Source organism: Orcinus orca, chromosome 3, assembly GCF_937001465.1.
Source record: "Orcinus orca chromosome 3, mOrcOrc1.1, whole genome shotgun sequence".
NCBI lineage: Eukaryota > Metazoa > Chordata > Mammalia > Artiodactyla > Delphinidae > Orcinus > Orcinus orca.
Window position 1 is genome coordinate 20,627,021 of NC_064561.1, and position 23,929 is coordinate 20,650,949.

Here is a 23,929-nt window from a genome sequence, read left to right on the forward strand (position 1 = left end):
GGAACTGAAATAGGGAAAAATGTACCTGACACTTGAGCAGTGATGTGGAATTGTTCAGAAAATAGAGGGCCTGGGCCAGAGACAAGGGCAGGCGGGTGGGTGTCTCACAGCTGTGGAGGAATATGATTTCCAGCACTTTGCAGCGCAGAAGGTGGCTCTCCATGGTAGTAAAGAACATCTCTCTGTGTGGAGAAGAGATAGAGAGAGTTCACCATCACAATTATTGTTTCACGGAACATACACCACAATTCTCCCTGAATGCTCTAACCTTTGCCCTAATCCAGAGAAGGCTAAGAAGGAATACAGTGAAGGCCTACAAAATCACAAAGCTTGTGGACAGGGCAGAAATGGATTTGTTCATAAATTCGCAACTGTCAGAAGGAGGGAAAGTCTTTGATATTTGAAAAAGACTAGTTTAGGACACGTTCAGAAGAATTATATCATACTGTAACCAAGAGAATTAATCATGAGATTACATATTTCTGAATGGCCATAATGTGCCAGGTACTGTTTGGCAGAAACAAGGAATAATAAGAGAAATAAAAGAGGATATTGCTCTCAAAAAGCTGATAGTTGAAGAGGGGCAAGAAGTATGCAACAGGAAACCTACATAAAGCGCAGGGCAAGTGTACACGTATGCGAGGTGCCTGTGGCGCTCTAGAGACACAGAGAAGAGAGCACATTTGGTCAAGGGGCTGGAAGCAGCCTTCGTATGGAGGAGGTGGCACTGCTGACAGTGGTCTAGGAGTAAAGAAGGCCCGAGGCAGGAGGCATTTCAGTGCAGGGATAAACATGGGTAAAAACAAAGAAGTAAAAGTCATAGCTGGGGCACTGCAGCCTTGTTAAATTTCAAGTCTAGGACTTAAAGAGTCCCAGAGGGACTCTGGCCCTTGACTTTGTCACTCTGTGCAGGGCAGGGCTTGGCCAGCGAGGGTGGGCTGGAGCACATTCAGAGGCTTCTGAGCAGGACAGCTGTAAAACGGGGGCTGTGCTTCAGAAAGGTGAATCAAACTCATTGTTCTAAAAGCAATGTCAGCTACCAAAAAAAAAAGTTATGAATCTCAGATGCACAGGGTGAATCTCTGGACTGCCTGAAGGTTTTTGCCTGAAGGTTTGTTTGGTGGTTCTTGCCAGGTCTGCTTGTCATAGCAATTCTGAGGAATAGACGGCTCATGAGCAGATAAGGAGATGGCAGCAACAGAGCTAGCTCTAGATCTCAGAGTTCTTTCTTCTACAACTGCCCCTTTGCAGTTTTGCAACATCTGGAAAAATAGGGTGCTCTTTGTGCCACTGTCACTTATAAAAATGATAAATAACAAAGTATCTATTCATTTTTATTTTCTTTTTTCCCCTTTCCCGTTGCTGTTCCACCAGGCACAGGTATTATTTGTGTAAAAGCAAGGGTAAAAAAGCAGAATAAATACTTTAAAACCTTTGCTTCTTACCATTCAACAGTTTTAAAAAGTCTGTAATATTTGTGAAAATCCATTTTATCTCTCTTTTTTAAAAAAATATATTTATTTATTTATGGCTGTGTTGGGTCTTTGTTGCTGTGCGCGAGCTTTCTCTAGTTGCGGCGAGCGTAGGCTACTCTTCTTTGCAGCGCGCGGGCTTTTCATCGCGGTGGCTTCTCTTGCTGCAGAGCACGGGCTCTGGGCACACGGGCTTCAGTAGTTGTAGCACGTGGGCTTCAGTAGTTGTGGCACGCAGGCTCAGTAGTTGTGGCTCACGGGCTCTAGAGCGCAGCCTCAGTAGTTGTGGCACATGGGCTTAGTTGCTCTGCGGCATGTGGGATCTTCCCGGACCGGGGCTCAAACCCGTGTCCCCTGCATTGGCAGGTGGATTCTTAACCACTGCGCCACCAGGGAAGCCCCATTTTATCTCTTTAATGTGTGTTTTTTTTTTAAGTACGATTCTATACCTCCTCTGACAAATTTTCTTTTTTAATACAAAGGACTCCAAATTATTACATTTATAAGATATTCCCCCAATTCTTTTAAAGTTTAATTTCTACTCTGTATTTGGCCTATTACTTTCACAAGACAGTTTTCCTATTTAATAACTTTTTATTTCAAACTGTATTTTCTCTTCCAATTTTTATTCCAGGGCCTGCATTTGTCCTGGTTTTATAACCCAAGATGGCAAACCCAGAAATATCCAAGGGACAAGAAAGTAATTTTAATGTATTGGACATAGTAGGAAATGGAGGTACAATTATCTATAGCAATTCAAATTCAAAATTTAAAAACAAGATACAGAGGAAGGCTAACATCCAGATCCAGCCTTAACAAGTATAGCTGGTATTGGATTTACTCTCCTGTTATCAATAATTATAAACCTGTACAAAATATATGAAATAACTATTTTCAGGCATTGGACAAGCTACTACAAATGACTATTATTCTTGAGAGAAGGGAAACAAAGGTGGTGAACCCCATGTTTACCCCAGATTTCTTGCTGGGGGCACTTTCTAACTAAGGCAGAGGAAAGCGTTGGTCCCAAACAGAAAGCAGTGGGCTTGTTGGGCAGAGCAAACAGAGACTGGAGTTCAGTAGAGCTGAGGTGGCTGGAATTTGTGTCAAAGAAGAGGGAGCTCAAGAAATATGTGTAAGGGGCCCCCTTGGCACACGGACAGGGAGAAGATCCAAAAGCCTGGGAGAGAACAGCTAGTGAGGAGCTATGAGCTGACTGGGAATTTGGGAGAGTACCCAGTGCTGAAAGACATGGGGTTTCAATGAGCTAGAGGAGAGATCTCATTGAACATGTTGGGCATTCAGGTGCAACCCCAGAAAGACTAAGCTACAAGACTAGTATCTTAAGAAGGGTTGATTTAGAACACCCTTACAAATCCTAGAAACAAGGCTTAAAAGGAGAAAGCTAATCTGCCAGTAAATCACTGTCTGCAAGAATGAAACTCAATACTCTTTAAAGGAAGTCAGCAAATTTCAGACTCTCAACAATGTGGCATTCATAATGTTCAGCACACAATAAAAAATTATTAGACAGGGGAAAAAGCAGGAAAATGTGATTCATAACCAGGAGCAAAATGTCCATAGAAACAGGCTAAGAGTTGATACAGATGTTGGAATTAGTAGACAAGGACTTTAGAACAGCTATTATAAATATGTTCAAAATTAACCAACCAACCAACCAACCAGCCGACCAACTAACCAAGATATATATAATCAGTGATTAGATGGGGACACTTAGCAAAGAGAAATGGACACTATAACAATGAACCAAATGGAGACTCTAGAGCTGAAAAACACAATACCTGAAAAAAAAAAAAATCACTGGATAGGCTTAACAACAATTGGGCACCACAAAAGAAAAGATCAGGAGCATGAAGTCTATCCAAAGTGAAAAAGAGAAAAAAAAAAGACAAGTCAAAACAAAATAAAACAAAACAACAACAGTAGAAAACACCAGATCCTCAGTGTTCTGTGGAACAGTGTCATACAGCTTCATGTATATGTACTTGAATTCCCAGAAGATGAAAGTTTGGGGCAAAAAATAATGGCCAAGATATTTCAAAAATTGATCAAAAGTATCAACTCACAGATTCCAGAATCTCAATAAACCCCAAGCAGGATAAACATAAAGGAAACCACACCTAGTTATAATAATCAAATTGCTGAAAACAAAAAAAAGCAGCCAGAGAACAAAGACACATGGCATATAAGGGAACAAAAGTAAGAAATTCTAATGACTTCTCATCAGCAATCCAGACTTCTCATCAGCAATCCATCTTTAAAATAAATTAAAAATACCTATCAATCTAGAACTCATATCAAGTAAAAACACCATTCATATATGAAGGTAAAATAAAAACATTTCCAGATAAACAAAAGCTGAGAGAATTCATTATGGTAGACCTGCACTACAAAAAATGTTAAAAGAAGTTAAGTTCTTTAGGTGGAAGAGAAATGATACCAAATGGAACTTGGATCTTCAACAAAGAAAGAAGAGCACCCAAAATGGTAGCTATGTGGATCTGATGTGTGTTTTATTTCAGCACCACTAAGCAATTAACTCAATTCTGACACTATTTACCATAGTGTCAGATCCCACAGGTTAAGGGCTCAATCCTACAAGACTGCCCTCCCACTCTCTCTTCAGGTGCCAATTGGAAAGTCCAGGTTGTTGACCTGTGTGCTTCTGAACCACTTAGCTATAGATCGAAGGTTCCCAGAAACCCATCTTAGGTTTGATTAATTTGTTACAGTGGCTCACAGAACTCAGAGAAACACTTTACTTACTAGATTACCAGTTTATTATAAAAGGATATAACTCAAGAACAGCCAAATGGGAGAGATGCATAAGGTATGGGGAAAGGGTGAGGCCCTTCCATGCTCTCTGGGTACATCACTCTACAGGCATCTCCACCTGTTTACCAACCTGGAAGCTCTCTGAACCCAGGCCTTTTGGGTTTTCAAGGAAGCTGCATTAGATAGGCATGACTGATTAAATCATTGGCCATTGGTAATTGAACTCAACCTCCAGCCCCTGCCCATTCCCAAGACGTGGGGGTGGGGTGGGGGGAGGGCTGGTAGTGGAGGGTTGGAGTCCCAACTCTCTAATTACATGGTTCCCCTGGCAACCAGCTCCTATCCTTAGGTCACCAAATACTTTCTGAAAGACCCCTCACTAACATAACAAAGATAACTTGATCACTCTTATCACTTATAAAACTCCAAAAGAGCTCTGTGCCAGGAACAGGATGAAGATCAAATATATATATTTCTAATTATAGGTCATAATATCACAGTTAGGTAGTATAAAGACTTTCCCTCCCATATCTCTGAAATTTTTTTAAAAACAACTAAATGTTTAAAGCAAAAATATGATCCCATCCTGGAGTAAAATGTATGACAACAATAGCACAGAGGATGGGAGTGGGGTAAATGGAAATACACAGTTATAAGGTTCTTACATTACATGTTATGATATAATATTAATTCAAGGCAGACTCTAGTAAGTTAAGAATGCATATTGTAATTCCAAGAGCAACCATTAAAAAAAGTAAAACATTTGCTGAAAAAGCATGTGATAAAATTCAATACCTGCTCATGATAAAAACTGAGAAAACTAGGAATAGAAGGGAACTTCTTCAACTTATTAATGAATATCTACAAAAAAACTTATAGCTGGCATCATAATTAATGGTGAACTCATATATATATATTTTTTTGCGGTACGCGGGCCTCTCACTGTTGTGGCCTCTCCCGTGGCGGAGCACAGGCTCCGGACGCGCAGGCTCAGTGGCCATGGCTCACGGGCCTAGCCGCTCCGCAGCATGTGGGATCTTCCCGGACCGGGGCACAAACCTGTGTCCCCTGCATTGGCAGGTGGACTCTCAACCACTGCGCCACCAGGGAAGCCCTGAACTCATATTTTAATTAATCAATAATTAATGAACTGAATGCTTTCCCCTAGATCATGAACAAAGGTGTCTGCTTTCATCACTGCTATTCAACATAGTACTGGAAGTTCTAGCCAGTGCAGTAAGGCAATAAAAGGCATACTGATTGGAAAAAAAGAAATAAAACTTTCCCTATTTGCAGATGAAATGATGGTCTACACAGACAATCCTAAGGAATCTTTGGCACAAAAGCTTTTTCCTTAAAAGAAAAAGCTGATAAGCTGGACTTCATTAAAATTTAAAGCTTGCTTTTTGAAAGACCTTGTTAAAGAGGATGAAAAGACAAACTACAGAATGGGAGAAAATATTTGCAAACTACAGATCTGAAAAAGGATTGTATCTAGAATATATAGACTCTTAAAAGTCAACAGTAGGAGAGCAGAGTCAAGATGGAGATGTGGGAAGACGTGGAGTTAGCTTTTCCCTGCAACTAGGGCACCTGCCGGCCGCTGGTGGGGGACTCTGATGCCCAAGGAGATGGGAGGTACCCCAAAGTGAACCGGTAGGATGTAGGGGGACTGATGGGGGAGGAGAAGTGGAAGCCAGACAGGATCGGCATCCCTGAGGCCAGGGAGATCAGGAGAGGCAGGCGGGAGGAACTCTCCAGGAAGAGCAGGAGAGGAGGGAGGGCGATTGCCTGGCCCGCCTGGGCCAGGGAGCATGCTGAGCTCCCAGGCCTGTACCCCCCCTCCAAAGCCCCATCCAGGCTGCATGGGTCCTGGGGGCATAGGAGGGAGGCAGGGAGATCAGGAGAGGCAGTTGGGAGGAGCCATCTGGGAGGAGTGGGGGATGAGCGGAGGGCGATTGCCCCTCTCACTCGGTATGGGGAGCCTGCTGAGATCCCAGGCCTGTCACCTGCCCTCCAAAGACCCCTCCAGGCTATGTAGGTCCTTGAGGGCATAGGAGGGAGGAGGGGAGATCAGGAGAGGCAGGGGGGAGGGGCCCTCCCAGACTGGAAGAGCAGGAGAGGAGAGGAGGGCGTTTGTCCCACCCACTTGAGCCCAGGAAGCCTGCTGGGCTCCCAGGTGAAGTCCCCTGCCCTCTCAGACCAGGAGTGGGGGGCACGCCTGGGCTCCTTCTGTTCCTTGAGCCTAAGCCCCATCCCCCACAGCCCCCAGGGCCTGTTCCAGCCCTGTGGGTCCTGAGCATTAGCCCCACCCACTACCCAAACCTCACCCTTGCTTAGGCCCTGCCCTCTGCAGCCAAAGCCTCCTCCCCCACCCCCCTTTTTTTCCCCTCCTCTCTTTTACTACTGTGGTACTGTTGTACCTTCCGGTTGTTGATTCATCTATATTTTTATTTTTATATTCTTCCTAACATATCTGTTAGTTTCCTAGTCTAATTTTATTTTTTACTTTGTTATTGTATTTTATTTTTTTGCCACCCCAGGCAGCTTGTGGGATCTTGGTTCATGAGCCTGCCAGGGTAAGGACGAAGCTCCTGCAGTGGGAGTTCTGAGTCCGAACCACTGGACTAACAGAGAACCTTAGACCCCAGGGAATTTTCATTGGAATGAGGTCTCACGGAGTTCCTCATCTTAGCACCAAGACCCAGCTCTACCCAGTAGCCTACAAACCCCAGTGTTGGAAGCCTCAGGCCAAACAACCAGTAAGACAAGAACACGGTCCCACTCATAAAAAAATTAAAAAAATGAGATGGCAAAATAATATGTCACAGATGGAGGAGCAAGGTAAAAACCTACAAGACCAAAAATATGAAGAGGAAATAGGCAATCTACCTGAAAAAGAATTCAAAGTAATGATAGTAATGATGATTCAGAATCTCGGAAACAGAATGGAGGCACAGACTGAGAAAATACAAGAAATGTTTAACAAAGGTCTAGAAGAAATAAAGAACAGAGATGAACAATACAATAACTGAAATAAAAAATACAGCAGAAGGAATCAGTAACAGAATAACTGAGGCAGAAGAACAAGTAAGTAACCTGGAAGACAAAATGGTGGAAATAACTGTCGAGGAGCAGAATAAAGAAAAAAGAATGAAAAGAATTGAAGACAATCTCAGAGACCTCTGGGACAACATTAAACGCACCAACATTCGAATTATAGGGGTCCCAGAAGAAGAAGAGAAAAAGAAAGGGTCTGAGAAAATATCTGAAGAGATTATAGTTGAAAACTTCCATAACATGGGAAAGAGTCACTTAAGTCCAGGAAGCAAAGAGAGTCCCATACAGGATAAACCCTAGGAAAAACACACCAAGACACATATTATTCAAACTAACAAAAATTAAATTCAAAGAAAAATATTAAAAGCAGCAAGGGAAAAACAAAAAATAACATATAAAGGAATCCCCATAACGTTATCAGCTGATTTTTCAGCAGAAACTCTGCAGGCCAGAAGGGAGTGGCAGGATATACTTAAAGTGATGAAAGAGAAAAACCTACAACCTAGATTACTCTACCCAGCAAGGATCTCATTCAGATTCAATGGAGAAGTCAAAAGCTTTTCAGACAAGGAAAAGCTAAGAGAATTCAGCACCACCAAACCAGCTTTACAACAAACGCTAAAGAAACTTCTCCAAGCGGGAAACACAAGAGGAGAAAAAGACCCACAGAAACAAACCCAAAACAGTTGAGAAAATAGTAATAGGAACATACATATCGATAATAACCTTGATTATTAAATGCCCCAACCAAAAGACACAGACTGGCTGAATGGATACAAAAACAAGACCCATATATATGCTGTCTACAAGAGACCCACTTCACATCTAGGGACATATACACACTGAAACTGAAGGGATGGAAAAAGATGTTACAACAGACAAGGAGGGACACTACATAATGATCAAAGGATCAATCCAAGAAGAAGATATAACAATTATAAATATATATGCACCCAGCATAGGAGCACCTCAATACATAGGCAAATGCTAACAACCATGAAAGGAGAAATCGACAGTAACACAATAATAGTAGAGGACTTTAACACCCCAGTTATACCAATGGACAGATCATCCAAACAGAAAATAAATAAGGAAACACAAACTTTAAATGACACAATAGACCAGACAGATCTAACTGATATTTATAGAACATTCCACCCAAACGTGGCAGAATACACTTTCTTCTCAAGTGCACATGGAACATTCTTCAGGATAGATCACATCTTTGGTCACAAATCAAGCCTCGGAAAATTTAAGAAAATTGAAATCATATCAAGCATCTTTTCTGACCACATGCCATGAGACTGGAAATCAATCACAGGAAAAAAACTGTAAAAAACACAAATACATGGAGGCTAAGCAGTGCACTACTAAATAACCAAGGGATCACTGAAGAAATCAAAGAAGAAATAAAAAAATACATAGGAACAAATGACAATGAAAACATGACAACCCAAAACCTATGGGATGCAGCAAAAGCAGTTCTAAGAGAGAAGTTTATAGCAATACAATCTCACTACAAGAAACAAGAAAAATCTCAAATAAACAATCTAACTCTATACTTAAAACAGCTAGAGAAAGAAGAACAAAGAAAACCCAAAGTCAGTAGAAGGAAAGAAATCATAAAGATGAGAGCAGAAATAAATGAAATAGAAATGAAGAAAACAATAGCGAAGATCAATAAAACTAAAAGCTGGTTCTTTGAGAAAAACAAAATTGATAAACCCTTAGTCAGGTTCATCAAGAAAAAAAGGGAGAGGATGCAAATCAATAAAATTAGAAATGAAAAAGGAGAAGTTACAACAGACACTGCAGAAATACAAAGCATCGTAAGAGACTACTACAAGCAACTATATGCCAACAAAATGGACAACCATGAAGAAACGGACAAATTCTTGGAAAGGTACAATTTTCCAAGACTGAACCAGGAAGAATTAGAAAATATAAACAGAACTATCACAAGTAATGAAATTGAAACTGTAATTTAAAATCTTCCAACAAACAAAAGTCCAGGACCAGATGGCTTCACAGGCGAATTCTATCAAACATTTAGAGAAGAGCTAACACCAATCCTTCTCAAACTCTTCCAAAAAAAATCCTGAACAAAATACTAGTAAACAGAATCCAACAGCACATTAAAAGGATCATACACCATGATCAAGTGGGATTTATCCCAGGGATGCAAGGATTCTTTAATATATGCAAATCAATCAATATGGTACACCACATTAACAAATTAAGGAATAAAAACCATATGATCATCTCAATAGATGCAGAAAAAGCTTTTGACAAAATTCAACACCCATTTATGATAAAAACTCTCCAGAAAATGGGCATAGAGGGAACCTACCTCAACATAATAAAGGCCATATATGACAAACCCACAGCAAGCATCATACTCAATGGTGAAAAACTGAAAGCATTTCCACTAAGATCAGGAACAAGACAAGGATGTCCACTCTCACCACTCTTATTCAACATAGTTTTGTAAGTCCTAGCCACAGCAATCAGAGAAGAAAAAGAAAAAACAGGAATACAAATTGGAAAAGAAGAAGTAAAACTGTCACTGTTTGCCAACAACATGATGCTATACATAGAAAATCCTAAAGATACCACCAGAAAACTACTAGAACTAATCAATGAATTTGGTAAGGTTGAAGGATACAAAATTAATGCACAGAAATCTCTGGCATTCCTATACACCACCAACAAAAAGCAGAAACAGAAACTAAGAAAACACTCCCATTTACCATTGCAACAAAAAGAATAAAATACCTAGGAATAAACCTGCCTAAGGAGGTGAAAGACTTGCACTCAGAAAACTATAAAACACTGACGAAAGAAATCAAAGATGACATAAACAGATGGAGAAATATATCATGTTCTTGGATTGGAAGAATCAATATTGTGAAAATGACTATACTACCTAAAGCAATCTACAGATTCAATGCAATCCCTATCAAACTACCAATGGCATTTTTCACAGAATTAGAACAAAAAACTTTACAATTCGTATGGAAACACAAAAGACTCTGAATAGCCAAGGAATCTTGAGAAAGAAAAATGGACTTGGAGGAATCAGGCTCCCCAACTTCAAACTATACTACAAAGCTACAGTAATCAAGACAGTATGGTACTGGCACAAAAACAGAAATATAGATCAATGGTACAGGATAGAATGCCCAGAGATAAACCCATGCATATATGGGCACCTAATTACGACAAAGGAGGCAAGAACATACAATGGAGAAAAGACATCCTCTTCAATAAGTGATGCTGGGAAAACTGGACAGCTACGTGTAAAAGAATGAAATTAGAATACTACCTAACACCATACACAAAAATAAACTCCATATAGATTAAACACTTAAACATAAGGCCAGACACTATAAAACTCTTAGAGGAAAACATAGGAAAAACACTCTTTAACATAAACCACAGCAAGATCTTTTTTGAACCATATCCTAGAGTAACAGAAATAAAAACAAAAATAAACAAATGGGACTTAAACTTAAGAGCTTTTGCACAGCAAAGGAAACCATAACCAAGACAAAAAGACAACCCTCAGAATGGGAGAAAATAATATTTGCAAATGAAACAACAAAAGATTAATCTCCAAAATATACAAACAGCTCATGGAGCTCAATATGAAAAAAACCAAACAATCCAGTTAAAAAATGGGTGGAAGACCTAAATAGACATTTCATACAGATGGCCAAGAGGCACATGAAAAGATGCTCAACATCACTAATTATTAGAGAAATGCAAATCAAAACTAAAATGAGGGGCTTCCCTGGTGGCGCAGTGGTTGAGAGTCCACCTGCCGATGCAGGGGACACGGGTTCGTGCCCCGGTCCGGCAAGATCCCACATGCCGTGGAGCGGCTGGGTCTGTGAGCCATGGCTGCTGAGCCTGCGCGTCCGGAGCCTGTGCTCCGCAATGGGAGGGGCCACAACAGTGAGAGGCCCGCGTACTGCAAAAAAAAAAAAAATAAACTACAATGAGGTATCACCTCACGCTGGTCAGAATGGTCATTATCAAAAAATCTAGAAACAATAAATGCTGGAAAGGGTGTGGTGAAAAGGGAATCCTCCTGCACTGTTGGTGGGAATGTAAATTGATACAACCACTATGGAAAACAGTATGCAGGTTCCTTAAAAAACTAAAAAGAGAACTACCATATGACCCAGCAATCCCACTACTGGGCATATACCCTGAGAAAACCATAATTCAGAAAGAGACATGTACCAATGTTCATTGCAGCACTATTTACAATAGCCAGGACATGGAACCAACCTAAATGTCCATCGACAGATGAATGGGTAAGGAAGATGTGGCACATATGCACAATGGAATATTACTCAGCCATAAAAAGAAACAAAATTGAGTTATTTGTAGTGAGGTGGATGGGCCTAGAGTCTCTCATACAGAGTGAAGTAAGTCAGAAAAAGAAAAACAGATACTATATGCTAACACATATATATGGAATCTAAAAAAAAAAAGGTACTGATGAACCTAGTTGCAGGGCAGGAATAAAGAGATAGACATAGAAAATGGACTTTAGGACATGGGGTGGGAGGGCAAAGTGCGAGTAGCATTGACATACATACACTACCAAATGTAAAATAGTTGGCTGGTGGGAAGCAGCAGCATAGCACAGGGAGATCGTCTCGGTGCTTTATGATGACCTAGAGGGGGGATGGGAGGGAGGCTCAAGAGGGAAGGGATATGGGGACATGTGTATGCATATGGCTATTCGCTTCACTGTGCAACAGAAACTAACACAGTATTGTGAAGTAATTATATTCCAATAAAGATCTATTAAAAAAAACCAAACTCAGTAAAAAAGCAAACAATCTATTTAGAACATGAGAAAAAAATATTTTAGTGAAGATGTTATACAGATGGTATTAAGCACATGAAAAGATGTTCAACTTCATTAGCCATCAGAGAAATGAAGATGAAAATCATAATGAGAATCCACTACACACCTATCAGAATGGCTAAAATAAAAAACAGTAACAACACCAAATGCTGGCCAGGATGCAGAGAAACTGGATCACTCATATACTGCTGGGGGGAATGTAAAACCGTACAGCCACTCAAGGAAACAGTTTGGCAGTTTCTTAAAAAAATTAAATAAGTAACTACTATATAATACAAAAATTGCACTCCTTGGCACTTATTCCATAGAAATGAAGACTTACATTTATTCAAAAATTTGTACATGAATGTTTATAGAAGTTTTATTCATAATAGCCCCAAACTGGTAACAAGACAGATATCCTTCAGGAGGTAAATTGTTAAAAAAAAAAAATCAAAGGTACACCCACACTATGGAATACTATTCAGCAATAAAAAATAATCAACTATTGATAGATACAACAACCTGAATGGATCTCCAGAGATTTATGCTAAGTGAAAAAGCCAATCCCCAAAGGTTACATACTGTATGATTCCACTTATACAATATCTTGAAATGACAAAACTATAAAAATGAAAAATAGACTAGTAGTTGCCAAGGGTTAAGAAGGGGTGGCAGTGGGAAGGTATAGTTCTAAAAGGGCAAAATGAATAATCCTTATGACTATGGAAATGTTCTCTATCTTGGCTTCTATCATTCTTTGTTTTTATTTTTAAAAATTGAAAAAATTTTTTATTTTTGGCTGCATTGGGTTGCTGCACACGGGCTTTCTCTATTTGCTGTGAGTGGGGGCTACTCTTTGTTGCAGTGCGCGGGCTTCTTATTGCGGTGGCCTCTCTCGTTGCGGAGCACGGGCTTTAGGCACACAGGCCTCAGCAGTTGCGGCACGTGGACTCAGTAGTTGTGGCTCACGGGCTCTAGAGTGCAGGCTCAGTAGTTGAGGCTCACGGACTTAGTTTCCCTGCGGCATGTGGGATCTTCCCAGACCGGGGCTCAAACCTGTGTCCCCTGCATTGGCAGGTGGATTCTTAACCACTGCGCCACCAGGGAAATCCATTCTTGATATCCTGGTTGTGATACATGCACTAAAGTTTTGCAATATGTTACCATTGGGCAAAATTGTGTAAAGAGTACATGTGATCTCTCTGTATTATTCCTTACAACTACATAAGAATCTACAACTATGTAAAAATAAATTTTTAATTTAAAAAAGTTAAAAAGACTTAGGAAAGATAAAATGGAATAATAGAAAATAATTAATCCAAAAGAAGGCAGAAAAGGAGGCAAAAATGAACAAAGAACAAAAGGGACAAATAGGAAACAAACAGTAAGATGACAGATATAAAACCAATAATTAAATTAAATGTAAATGGAATAAATAACTCCAGTTAAAAGGCAGGGATTTTCAGCTGCCTATAAAAGCAAATCTGACTATATGCTGTTTACAATAAATATACCTTTTTTTTTAAACTTATTTTTTATACTCAGAGAAGAGTTGCAAGAATAGTACAAATAATTCCCAAATACCCTTAGTATTTTTCACTCACGTTCCCCAAGTGTTAGACATTTACCATATCTTCTTTATCCTTCTGACTAACTCTGTCTTTCTATTTTTTTTCTCTAAACTATTTGATAGTAAGTTGCAGACATGATGCCCATTTATCCCTAAATACTTGCAGTGTATAATTCCTAAAAACAAGGACATTCTCTAAGATAACCACGTACAATGATAAAAAAAATCAGAAAATTAATCTTAATGCAATACTATTATATTAAGCATAGACTTTAATCAGATTTTTTAAATTGTCTTAATGATGCTATTAATAGCAAAAGAAAATCCCAGATTATGCATTGCATTCAGTTGCCTGTTTTCTAATGTCCTTTGATCTGGAATAGTTCCTCAATCTTGCTTTGTCTTTCATGACATTGACATTTTGGAAAAGTGCAGGTCAGTTTTTTTCATAGAATGTTTCTCATTTGGGATTTCTCTGATGTTTTCCCATGATTTGATTGAGGTTATGCATTTTTTGGCAAGAGGACTGCAAAAATGTTGTGTGTATCATATCAAGGGGCATATGATGCCAATTTGTCCCATTGCTGGTGTTAATTTTGATCACTTGACTATGGTAGTATCTCCACAGTAAAGTTATTATTTTTCACTTCATAATTAATATCTTGTGAGAATATACTTTGAGATTATGCAAATATCTTGGAGTACACAAACTTTCACAATTTTAGTACACACTCATACCTGAATTTACTCTTATTATGATGGCTTCCAAATGGTATTTTTTCCCCTAATTCATCATTTCTTCTTTTTTTTTTTTTTGCGGTACGCGGACCTCTCACTGTTGTGGCCTCTCCCGTTGCAGAGCACAGGCTCCGGACGCGCAGGCTCGGCGGCCATGGCTCATGGGCCCAGCCGCTCCGCGGCATGTGGGATCTTCCCGGACCGGGGCACGAACTCGTGTCCCCTGCATCGGCAGGTGGACTCTCAACCACTGCGCCACCAGGGAAGCCCCATCATTTCTTCTTATATTTATTAGCTGGCTTTCTAATATAAGGAAGAGTCCGTTTTCTTCCTTCCTATCAGTATTAGAATCATGGATTCTTATTTTACACAACAGTTTATAATGTTCTACTGTCAATATTTATTTGGTACTCAAATTATCCCAGATTTAGTCAGTGGAAGCCCTTTAAGCTTCTTTTGACATGCTCTGAACATTCCTTGAACATTTCCTCACTTTCTGGAACAAGATGTTCTAGGCTCATTTTATACTTTTCTTTACCTCAGCTCTGGAATTAGTCATTTCCTTAAAGAACTCTGGTTCCTTTTAGTATAAACTAGTATTTAGAAACAAAGATCTGAGTACTAGGTGTGCTCACTGCTACTAGGGTGTAATTGTTTCTATGCTCTCTCAGTGGGTAAAGGTAGGAAACAGACGTATGAATTCACACACACACACACTATATATATATATATAAAACACACTCACACATCTACATTTATTCCTATATCTATTAGAAACCACAAGTTCATGTTGATACCTCCAATTCCAATCCAGCACCACAGGGTTCCTTCTATCCTTTCCCCTTTTCATATGTGTAACTCTCTTCTCTGACAGTGAGAAACTTGGCTCTCATTATCCACAATACATTTATTTGTTTAATCCTAGAATACACATAAGATAGTTTTTGAATTGTTAACTCATACTTTCTGTGAAAAAGAAAGTTACTAACTAGAGTTTAATATTTACTTACACTTCATTTTGTCTTTAGCCTGAGGGCGTTTAGTCCAGATACTGTGTTTTACCTTACTTGGACAGACTAGTGGTTTCCAGGGGTTGGAGAAGATGAATAGTTACCCGTAAAAGGGTAGTACAAGGGATCTTTGTGGTGATGGAACAGTTCCATATATCTTGATTGTGCTGGTGGTTATATGAAGCTACAAATGTGATAAAATTACATAGAACTACCCTCAAATGAGGGCAATCTAGGTGAAATGGATGAAATCTGAATATGTTCTGTGGATTATACCAATGTCAATTTCCTTTTTGTGATACTGTTATAGTTATGCAAGATGTAATCACTAGGGGAAAGAGGGTGAAGGGTATACAGGACCCCTCTGTACTAGTTTTTGCAACTTCCTGTGAATCTATAATTATTTAAAAATAAGAAGTAAAAAAAAAAAGTTGCTTGGGCTTGTCCTCCCTCCCATCCCCCACCCCATGGCCCCAATTATTATTCATTTAAAACACAGGTTAAAAAAAAAATAAAAAATAAAAAAAAAATAAAACACAGGTTAATTTGTGTCTGTTTGTATTGCATGTTAGGCTCCCATCCAACTTCCTTGCTGATTTATTTTTCTTTTTTTGAGTATATAAAACATTAATATGGTTCTAAAAGTCTAAAAGTTATAACTATACAAAGAAGTATACTCAGGGAAGTATTACACTACCAATACTACCATTAAGGTCATTCCAACTCCAGCTCAGAACCTTATCTCCTTTCCAGCCCATTGCCATCTATCTACCCCTGTATGTAAGCAATTTGATTAGACTGCAGTTTATCTTAACTTGGTTTCTTTTTTTGTAAATTATTATAATCATGTATGTTTAAAAATTTCTCCTTTTTAGAAAAAGATATGTATATTTATTATGCATACTCTTTTGTATTTTGCTTTGTTTACTTAACAATATATTTTGTAAAACAGATCATAAATATTTTGCTCCTATTTTTAAATTTTACTTTTTTACAGCTACATCTTCACTGTGTAGATGTACCACAGATATTCAACCACTGCCCTATGTATGGGCATTTGGGTTATTTCTAGTATTTTGCAATTACAAACATGCTGTTGTGAATATCCTTGTGCATATGTATTTTTATACTGTTAAAAGTGTACCTTCAGGGGGCTTCCCTGGTGGCGCAGTGGTTGAGAGTCCGCCTGCCGATGCAGGGAACACATGTTTGTGCCCCGGTCCAGGAAGATCCCACATGCCGCGGAGCGGCTGGGCCCGTGCGCCATGGCCGCTGAGCCTGCGCGTCCGGAGCCTGTGCCCCGCAACGGGAGAGGCCACAACAGTGAGAGGCCCGCGTACCGCAAAAAGAAAAAAAAAAAAAAGTGTACCTTCAGGGTAAATTCCTAGACATGAGATTGCTGGGTCAAGAGGTACATGTACCTTTAATTTTGTTAGATATTGTAAAATTCCCCTCCATAAGGCTTGTACCATTCTGCAGTCCCACCAGCAATGTATGAGTACCTACCTGCTTTCTCAAAGTCTCACTAATGGAGTCTTTTATAGTACTTTAAAATTTTTACTATTTAGATAGGTTAGAAATTGTACCTCAGTGTAGTTTTAATTTAAATTTCTTTAAATATGAATGAGGTTGAACATTATAAGAAAATAAAATCACAGATCACTATCTCTAGTAAACATAGATGCAAAAGCCCTTAACAAAATATTAGCAAATTCAATCTGTCAATTAAAAAAAGGATAACATATCACAGTCAAGTAGGGTTTTTTATTCTAGGAATGCAAGGTTGTTTTAATATTAGGAAATTAATCAATGTAATCCATCACACCAATGGAAGAAAGGAGAAAAATTTTGACTATCTCAATAGAGGAAAAAAATTTCACAAATTTTAATACCTATTCTTCACAAAAACACTCAATATATTAGAAATAGAAGGAAGTCTCCTCAATCTGACAAGGGGTACCTATGAAACACCTACAGCTAATACTACTACTAAATGGTCAAAGACTGAATGTTTGCCCCCTGAGATCAGGCATAAGGCAAGGATGTCTGTTCCTATCACTTCTCCAACATTCTATTGGAGGTATTAGCCCATGCAATAGGGTAAGATAAACAAGCAAAAGGCATACAGATTGGAAAGGAAGAGGTTAAACTGTTTTTATTTGCAGACAAAATATTGTGTATGTAGAAAATTCTAAGGAAACTACAGAAATGTTCCTACTAGAATAAATGAATTCAGCAAGGTTGCAGGATTTCTATATGCTATCAATAAGGCACTGGAAAATGATAGGTCACATGGGTTATGCCTTTGTCAAAACTCATGGAAGGATATTTATGTAAATTAGTTTGTATCATTTAATTGCATGTAAATTATACCTAAACTTTTAAAAGTTAAAACAACCAAGATAAAAGTATATAAAGTATCTCCTAGTATAATTTGGGGTGGTTGCCAATATGCCCTTTCTGAGAAAGTTTTAAAGTAGGGCCAGGTTTTATTTAAAATTTTTTTGTCTATGTTAAGCCCAAATTTGTTTACAGTTACCCATTCCTTAGATTTCCCATCTCTCACCAGAATCTGGGTATAAATGAATGAATGGTATGGGAGTTGGACCCAAATGAAATATCCTTAACAAAGTGATAGAGCAGGCATGGCATTTATGAATGCTTCCTTTTGGCTGACCACTGTAATGTATTGCCTTCTTTGAACTGACCTTGGATTTAAGAAGTCCTGGGGGGCTTCCCTGGTGGCGCAGTGGTTGAGAGTCCGCCTGACGATGCAGGGGACACGGGTTCATGTCTCGGTCCGTGAAGATCCCACATGCCGCGGAGCGGCTAGGCCCGTGAGCCATGGCCGCTGAGCCTGCGCGTCCGGAGCCTGTGCTCTGCCACGGGAGAGGCCACTACAGTGAGAGGCCCGCGTACCGCAAAAAAAAAAAAAAAAAAAAAAAAAAAAAAAGGGCTTCCCTGGTGGCGCAGTGGTTGAGAGTCTGCCTGCCGATGCAGGGGACACGGGTTCGTTCCCCGGTCCGGGAGGATCCCACATGCCGCGGAGCGGCTGGGCCCGTGAGCCATGGCCGCTGGGCCTGCGTGTCCAGAGCCTGTACTCCGCGGCGGGAGAGGCCACAACAGTGAGAGGTCCGCATACCGCAAAAAAAAAAAAAAGTCCTGGGTTTAAATCTGGATTCTGAATGTGATTAGCTGTGTAAACTTGGGTTATTTAACTACTTAGAGTATATTTCTCATTTGTTAAACAGTAATAACATTATAAAGTTTTATGAAAACATGAGATAATTAACATGACAATGACTGGCACATTGTAGGGACCCAATAAGTGTTTGTCTTAATCTTAGCAGGATATTTTAATTAAATCTTTATTACAATTCTGTATGGTACGACATTTTCTTCCAATAGAGGAACCAGAACTGTACAAGAATAGTCTTGGCTGCCAACTGGCAGCTTAGGGGATGAGTATGGGAAGCAGACATGGACCTGATGGAGATAATTTCCCCTAAGGGCCACCACCGTACAATGGCTTTCTCATAGTTATCTTCTCTACCAGCAACTGTTCATGAATTCATATTCATTCCAGTTTATTTTTCTTCCTTCAGATTTCTAAAATTACTGGTTCAAAGGAGGAATCACAGACCCTAGCCAAGAGCTCTGTTTCCTTGTCTCTTCCTGATGAAATGCTTTACTAATTAATGCTTAGAGAAACTAAATTCCTTATTCTTAGTATCTCGGCTCATTCTAAAGGTGCAACCCTATTCATTCTTGGGTCACCTCTTTTTCCCCTAATATTGGATATGCCTATTTCATTCATCCATCAAGACTTTAGTGAACAGTTATACCAGGCTCTATGGCTGAGGGTCAGAGAAGATGGTCGTGCCTCACAGCTGAACCTTGAGAGATGAGTAAAGTTATTAGACAGATGGATAAAGTGGGAAAATTTAGGCTCCATTTAAGGTACCCTGCCTCTTCCCAAGAAATTATGCCTTAGTTGCAAATAATAACAACTGGTTGAGAACCTCTTTCTTTCAAAAGGTTAAAGAGACAGGAACTATCCCTCTACCTTTTTTTTCCTAATTTAACTACCATTTGGAATTCTCTTTTGAAATTATGTTCCCAGACCAAAACAAAAGACAAACGAACAACAACAACAAAAAAACTAAGACTCACCTCTGACTCCTCTCAGGAATGTCCAGCACAAACCCAAACATCATTTCAGCAATTTTATTGGAGCTGCATGTGGGGGTCCTATCCACCTCTACAGCTATGGACAGCATCCTCTGCAGCTGGCATACAATCCTGAGTCCAGAACACAGAACACAAATGAGCGGGAGGGTCTGGCAAAGAGCTACCCTACTGGCTGGGATGAGGTCCCCACCAGTGTACTAAAGGATCTTGTAAAGCACACACTAGGGTCAGGGAGAACTACTCAAGCATCAGCATGCTTTTATTAGCAATTTCACCTACCTGAATCCCTTTTGCCAGATCATACTATCTGAACCTCTCAGAACCTGGGGTTGAGCTGTAAAAGCAAGCTGCTTTTAAATTCAAAAAGAGAAACATACAATCTTAAGGATCTAGAGAACTTTAAGGATCACCTAACCTATAACTTCTCTATTTCACAGATGAAGAAACAGGTCCAGAATGACTAACAATTATTTGAATTTCTTTGATAGGAGAAAATACATATTTACCATATAGTCTTCTCCTGTTACTAGTTCCTTTACAATAATCTTTTACTAAGTTCAGTCTCAGAGTTTCAGCTGGTGAAACGTGACCCTCTCTTTCATCAGACCTAACTGTGGGAGACAGCCAGGCTGATGTGGCAGGAGGAATCTGGGCAACCCTTCAGAAGGTGAGCCTGGCCTTGAAGCTAGCCTCTTCTAACATGCACTATTATTTGTGAGGGAAGGAAGGGCTCTGTTTTCAGAAAATCTGTAGCCAGTGACACAATAGGTGGAACAGGGACTCTAGCATCAGATTCTGGCTCAGCAATGACAAGCTGATCAATTTTTGACAAATTACTAAACTGCTCTCAGTCTAAGTTCTCTCATCTCAAAAAAGGAGAAATAATACCACCTATTTCATAAAGTTGTGCTGTTTAAGATATCTGGCAGACAGGCACTCATTCATGGTAAACAGCAGTGCCTACTGTTGTTGTTAAGATCATGATCACTTTTAGGGGGACCCTATTTTATTCTACTAATATCTACTTACAATAAATTTATTACTATTATTATATTAGCTTTCATTTAAGGAACAGTGTCTGCTTCTCTCTTGGGTCTATATACTGAGTTCTGGGATAACCCTACTTCCCTACTTTAGGACCTTCCCCAATCTGCTCAAGCAAATATTTCATTGTTCCAAAACATTCTCCCTTTAGATACAAGATTGTCTCCTAAATTAGTGAAAACCCATAGTACTTATATGAAAATCAGGTCAGTGCAACTAGATTATTATATAGCGTTGTGAATTTAGGCACAAATGCTGTATTTGAAATATCAAGTGTGACTGTCATTTTTAACACAATTGACATGGAATAGCAGGTTACTTGTGCAAGGGCAGCTCCAGCCCCCAAATCCTGGCATTTCTCAAAAAATGCCAAGACCACTTTCAATCCCATTAAAGAAATGCCAGGAATCTCTTTCCAGTGTGGTCTGAGGTAATAGGACCTGCCCTGGTCTGAGCCATTGCTGTTATAATCTGTTGGAACCTGCAGGTTGAACTGCTCTTCTTCTTCCAGGACTGGAGGAGAGACCCAGGTCCTTGAGGACAAGAGGCTGCTGGAACACCCACTACGCATGACTCCTCTTCTGTCAGTGGACAGATGAAGTGGTGAGTAGCTGTAACCCTGTATTGTCTCTTGGAATCTAGGAAAGGGAGGGCACTGTCCTCTGGCTTTTGTTCCATTTCGGCTTTGTGAATTTATATTCACTTAGTGAAGTCCTATTCATCTAGGGGGAAAGCATCTGCTTTTGTTTTACCTTTGGAATTAGGAATTTAGCCTTTAGTCAAACTAAGATAGTTTTTAGTAAAAACCAGCCTATGTTATAAGAGCTTGTTAATTTTGGGGAAACTCCTCTTAGGGGGTGGTGCTGTTCTCTAAAACAGTAAATCCCAATAGCCCCAGGAAAGATAACTTCTGCCTGCTCCTTACAGCTGATTGGTGTTCTTTGTGAGGTTAGGTTGGGGAGAAGGGTGGCTACTGCTGGCCTTCAAGATTCCTGTTCCTGGAGAGGTTTGATTCTCCTTTGGGGACTGAGTTAATCTGTCTTCAGTTACTGCTTTGACCAACCACTTGATGACATCCCTGCAATGGAAAAAAGATAAGAAAGAAAAAGTTTAAACTTCTGTCTTACTATATGGTGCTCAGAACTGCAACTTTAACATGGGCTCCTAGACCTCTAGATTTCCCTAAAGGCAACACAGAGGGTCCTTAGGCTACTTTCAATATTTAAAAAGTCTAATGGAAACCCTGCATTTAATTGTAGTAAGGTTACAAAAGGTAAGTAAAACATCAATATTTTTCTTTAAGTTAGAATTATTGAAAGGTATCTCCAAGGTCAAAGAGCACTATCTGTGGCTTCCTGACCAGGAACATTCCTTGACAAAGTGGAAAGTTGGACTGGATGACTTTGTTGGCTTTCTATTATTAGATGTCAGTTATTAATGCTAATAACCAAGGTTTAGAGTGTGTGCAGTGGAGTCAAACCTTACACAGGGTGTAGGCTCACAAAGTTAGTAAGGTAAAAACATCTCATATAGTCAAAATTACTTTTGATGATCACTTAGGTAACCCAGGTAAAAATGATGGATTGAATATACACATCTAATTTTGTTCCCTCCTAAAATGCCACTAATACTACAGTAAATAATTTTTTAAAAAGTCCACAAAGAAGGGAAGAAAAGGAGGGCAGATAATAACAGTAAAAATCTGGAAGCTGGAAGGAAAATGAAGTATATTCACAAAACAATATTCTTCAGTAGTGGAAATGAATATGCTACAGTGGATAGGTATGGACAAATCTTAGTACTCTATAATAGTAAGTGAAATATAAAAGTACCAATTGATTACATACAACATGATACTCTTTTATATACAGCTAAAAGGAGCTAAAATAAAAATATATACTTTGCAGGAACACATATAGATGCAATAAAACTATATAAAAAGGAAAGGAACATGATGAACATTCAGGATGCCAATTACTTTGGGTGCAAGAAGGTGCGAAAAGTGGATGATGGGGGATGGATGTAGGTAATTGTCAAGGTCCTAGCCTTTGATTTAAGGGGTTGGGTAAGAGATGCTGATTACAAAATTCAAAGTAACCAATTAACTAAGTAAATAAGGCAAATGTCAGATGATGTTTAATCTAAGTCTATGACTTTGGCAATGGGGTAAATTTTAACTGACTTGGCAGAATTAAGAAAGCTGAATCCTAAGCCAGCAGTAGAGAAGAGCAATCCTATTTAATCCTATTCACCAAAAAATGGAAAAAAAAAAAACCTTCAATAAGTGCTGCAAATGGCAGTATGAGGTTTCCATGAAGTTAGGGTAAAAGCGGGTAAATTAAAATAAATATGACGGCTTGTAATCTGTTTAAGAAACTTTTAGATCTTCTCCCCCAGTGCTGAAGACTACAGGTTAACTTTGTGGAGAGGTAGAACAGAGGGTCTCTGGACTGGGATACCAGGCACAGCTGGGAAGCGAAGGCATCAAAGCAAAAACAGGGGCTTTCTAAGTGAACCTATGCATGCTCAGTGCAGAGATCCTTGCCACCTTCCCAGAACTGTCTTCCCAAAACCTGGCATCCTGGTCTTTATCCTTCATGTAGGAAATCTGAAGTCTTTTCTGGAAAACTCATCCAGCCCAAGAGGAAAGACCTAAAGACACTGACGAAGTATTTTCTAAGAAATGGACAGCCAGTTCCACCTACAGGGAAGCTCAGAAATGACAAGTCCTCACCTGTACTCAGAGCTTCCAAGAGCTTTTGAGTCACCCTTAAACGTGGATAGATTACAAATGTTTACCAGACATCTATGGACATATTCTAACATGAGAGATAAACACCAAAAAGCCAAACCAACCCTCCTTTCTCCTCAAAAAAGCAACTTGGAGAAAACAGACATTATACAGGGAATTAACAAAAACAAAAGCTATCATTAGTATAATCAAAGATATGAAAAGATACGGATCCATGAAAGAAAAAGACAAGAACAGAATACTATTTATTATTTTTAAAAAGGAACATTTAAAGAAAAAGAGCTCTTGGAAATTAAAAACATGATAACAGGAATGAAAAGTCTATTTTCCAAGAATGAAGGATATGAAATGGCCCATTGAATGCCCAGCATACTAGATGAACATAGATCTAAAACAAGTATATTGGGCAAAAAGAGGATTCTATAAACA

General features: G+C 39.3%; 1 protein-coding gene across 6 annotated transcripts in view; it reads right to left on the reverse strand.

Moving 5' to 3' along the window:
• Positions 1–23,929, reverse strand: part of SIMC1 (SUMO interacting motifs containing 1) — a 97,621-nt gene that overhangs the window by 7,846 nt on the left and 65,846 nt on the right. For 5 of the 6 annotated variants that reach the window (XM_049707426.1, XM_012538635.3, XM_033414908.2 and 2 more), the window contains 3 exons: positions 21,674–21,826; positions 19,687–19,815; positions 26–182 (listed from right to left, as the gene is read on the reverse strand). In XM_049707426.1, the coding sequence (XP_049563383.1) occupies positions 26–182; positions 19,687–19,815; positions 21,674–21,826 (439 nt within the window). The other variant, XM_049707423.1, reaches the window with a different exon arrangement.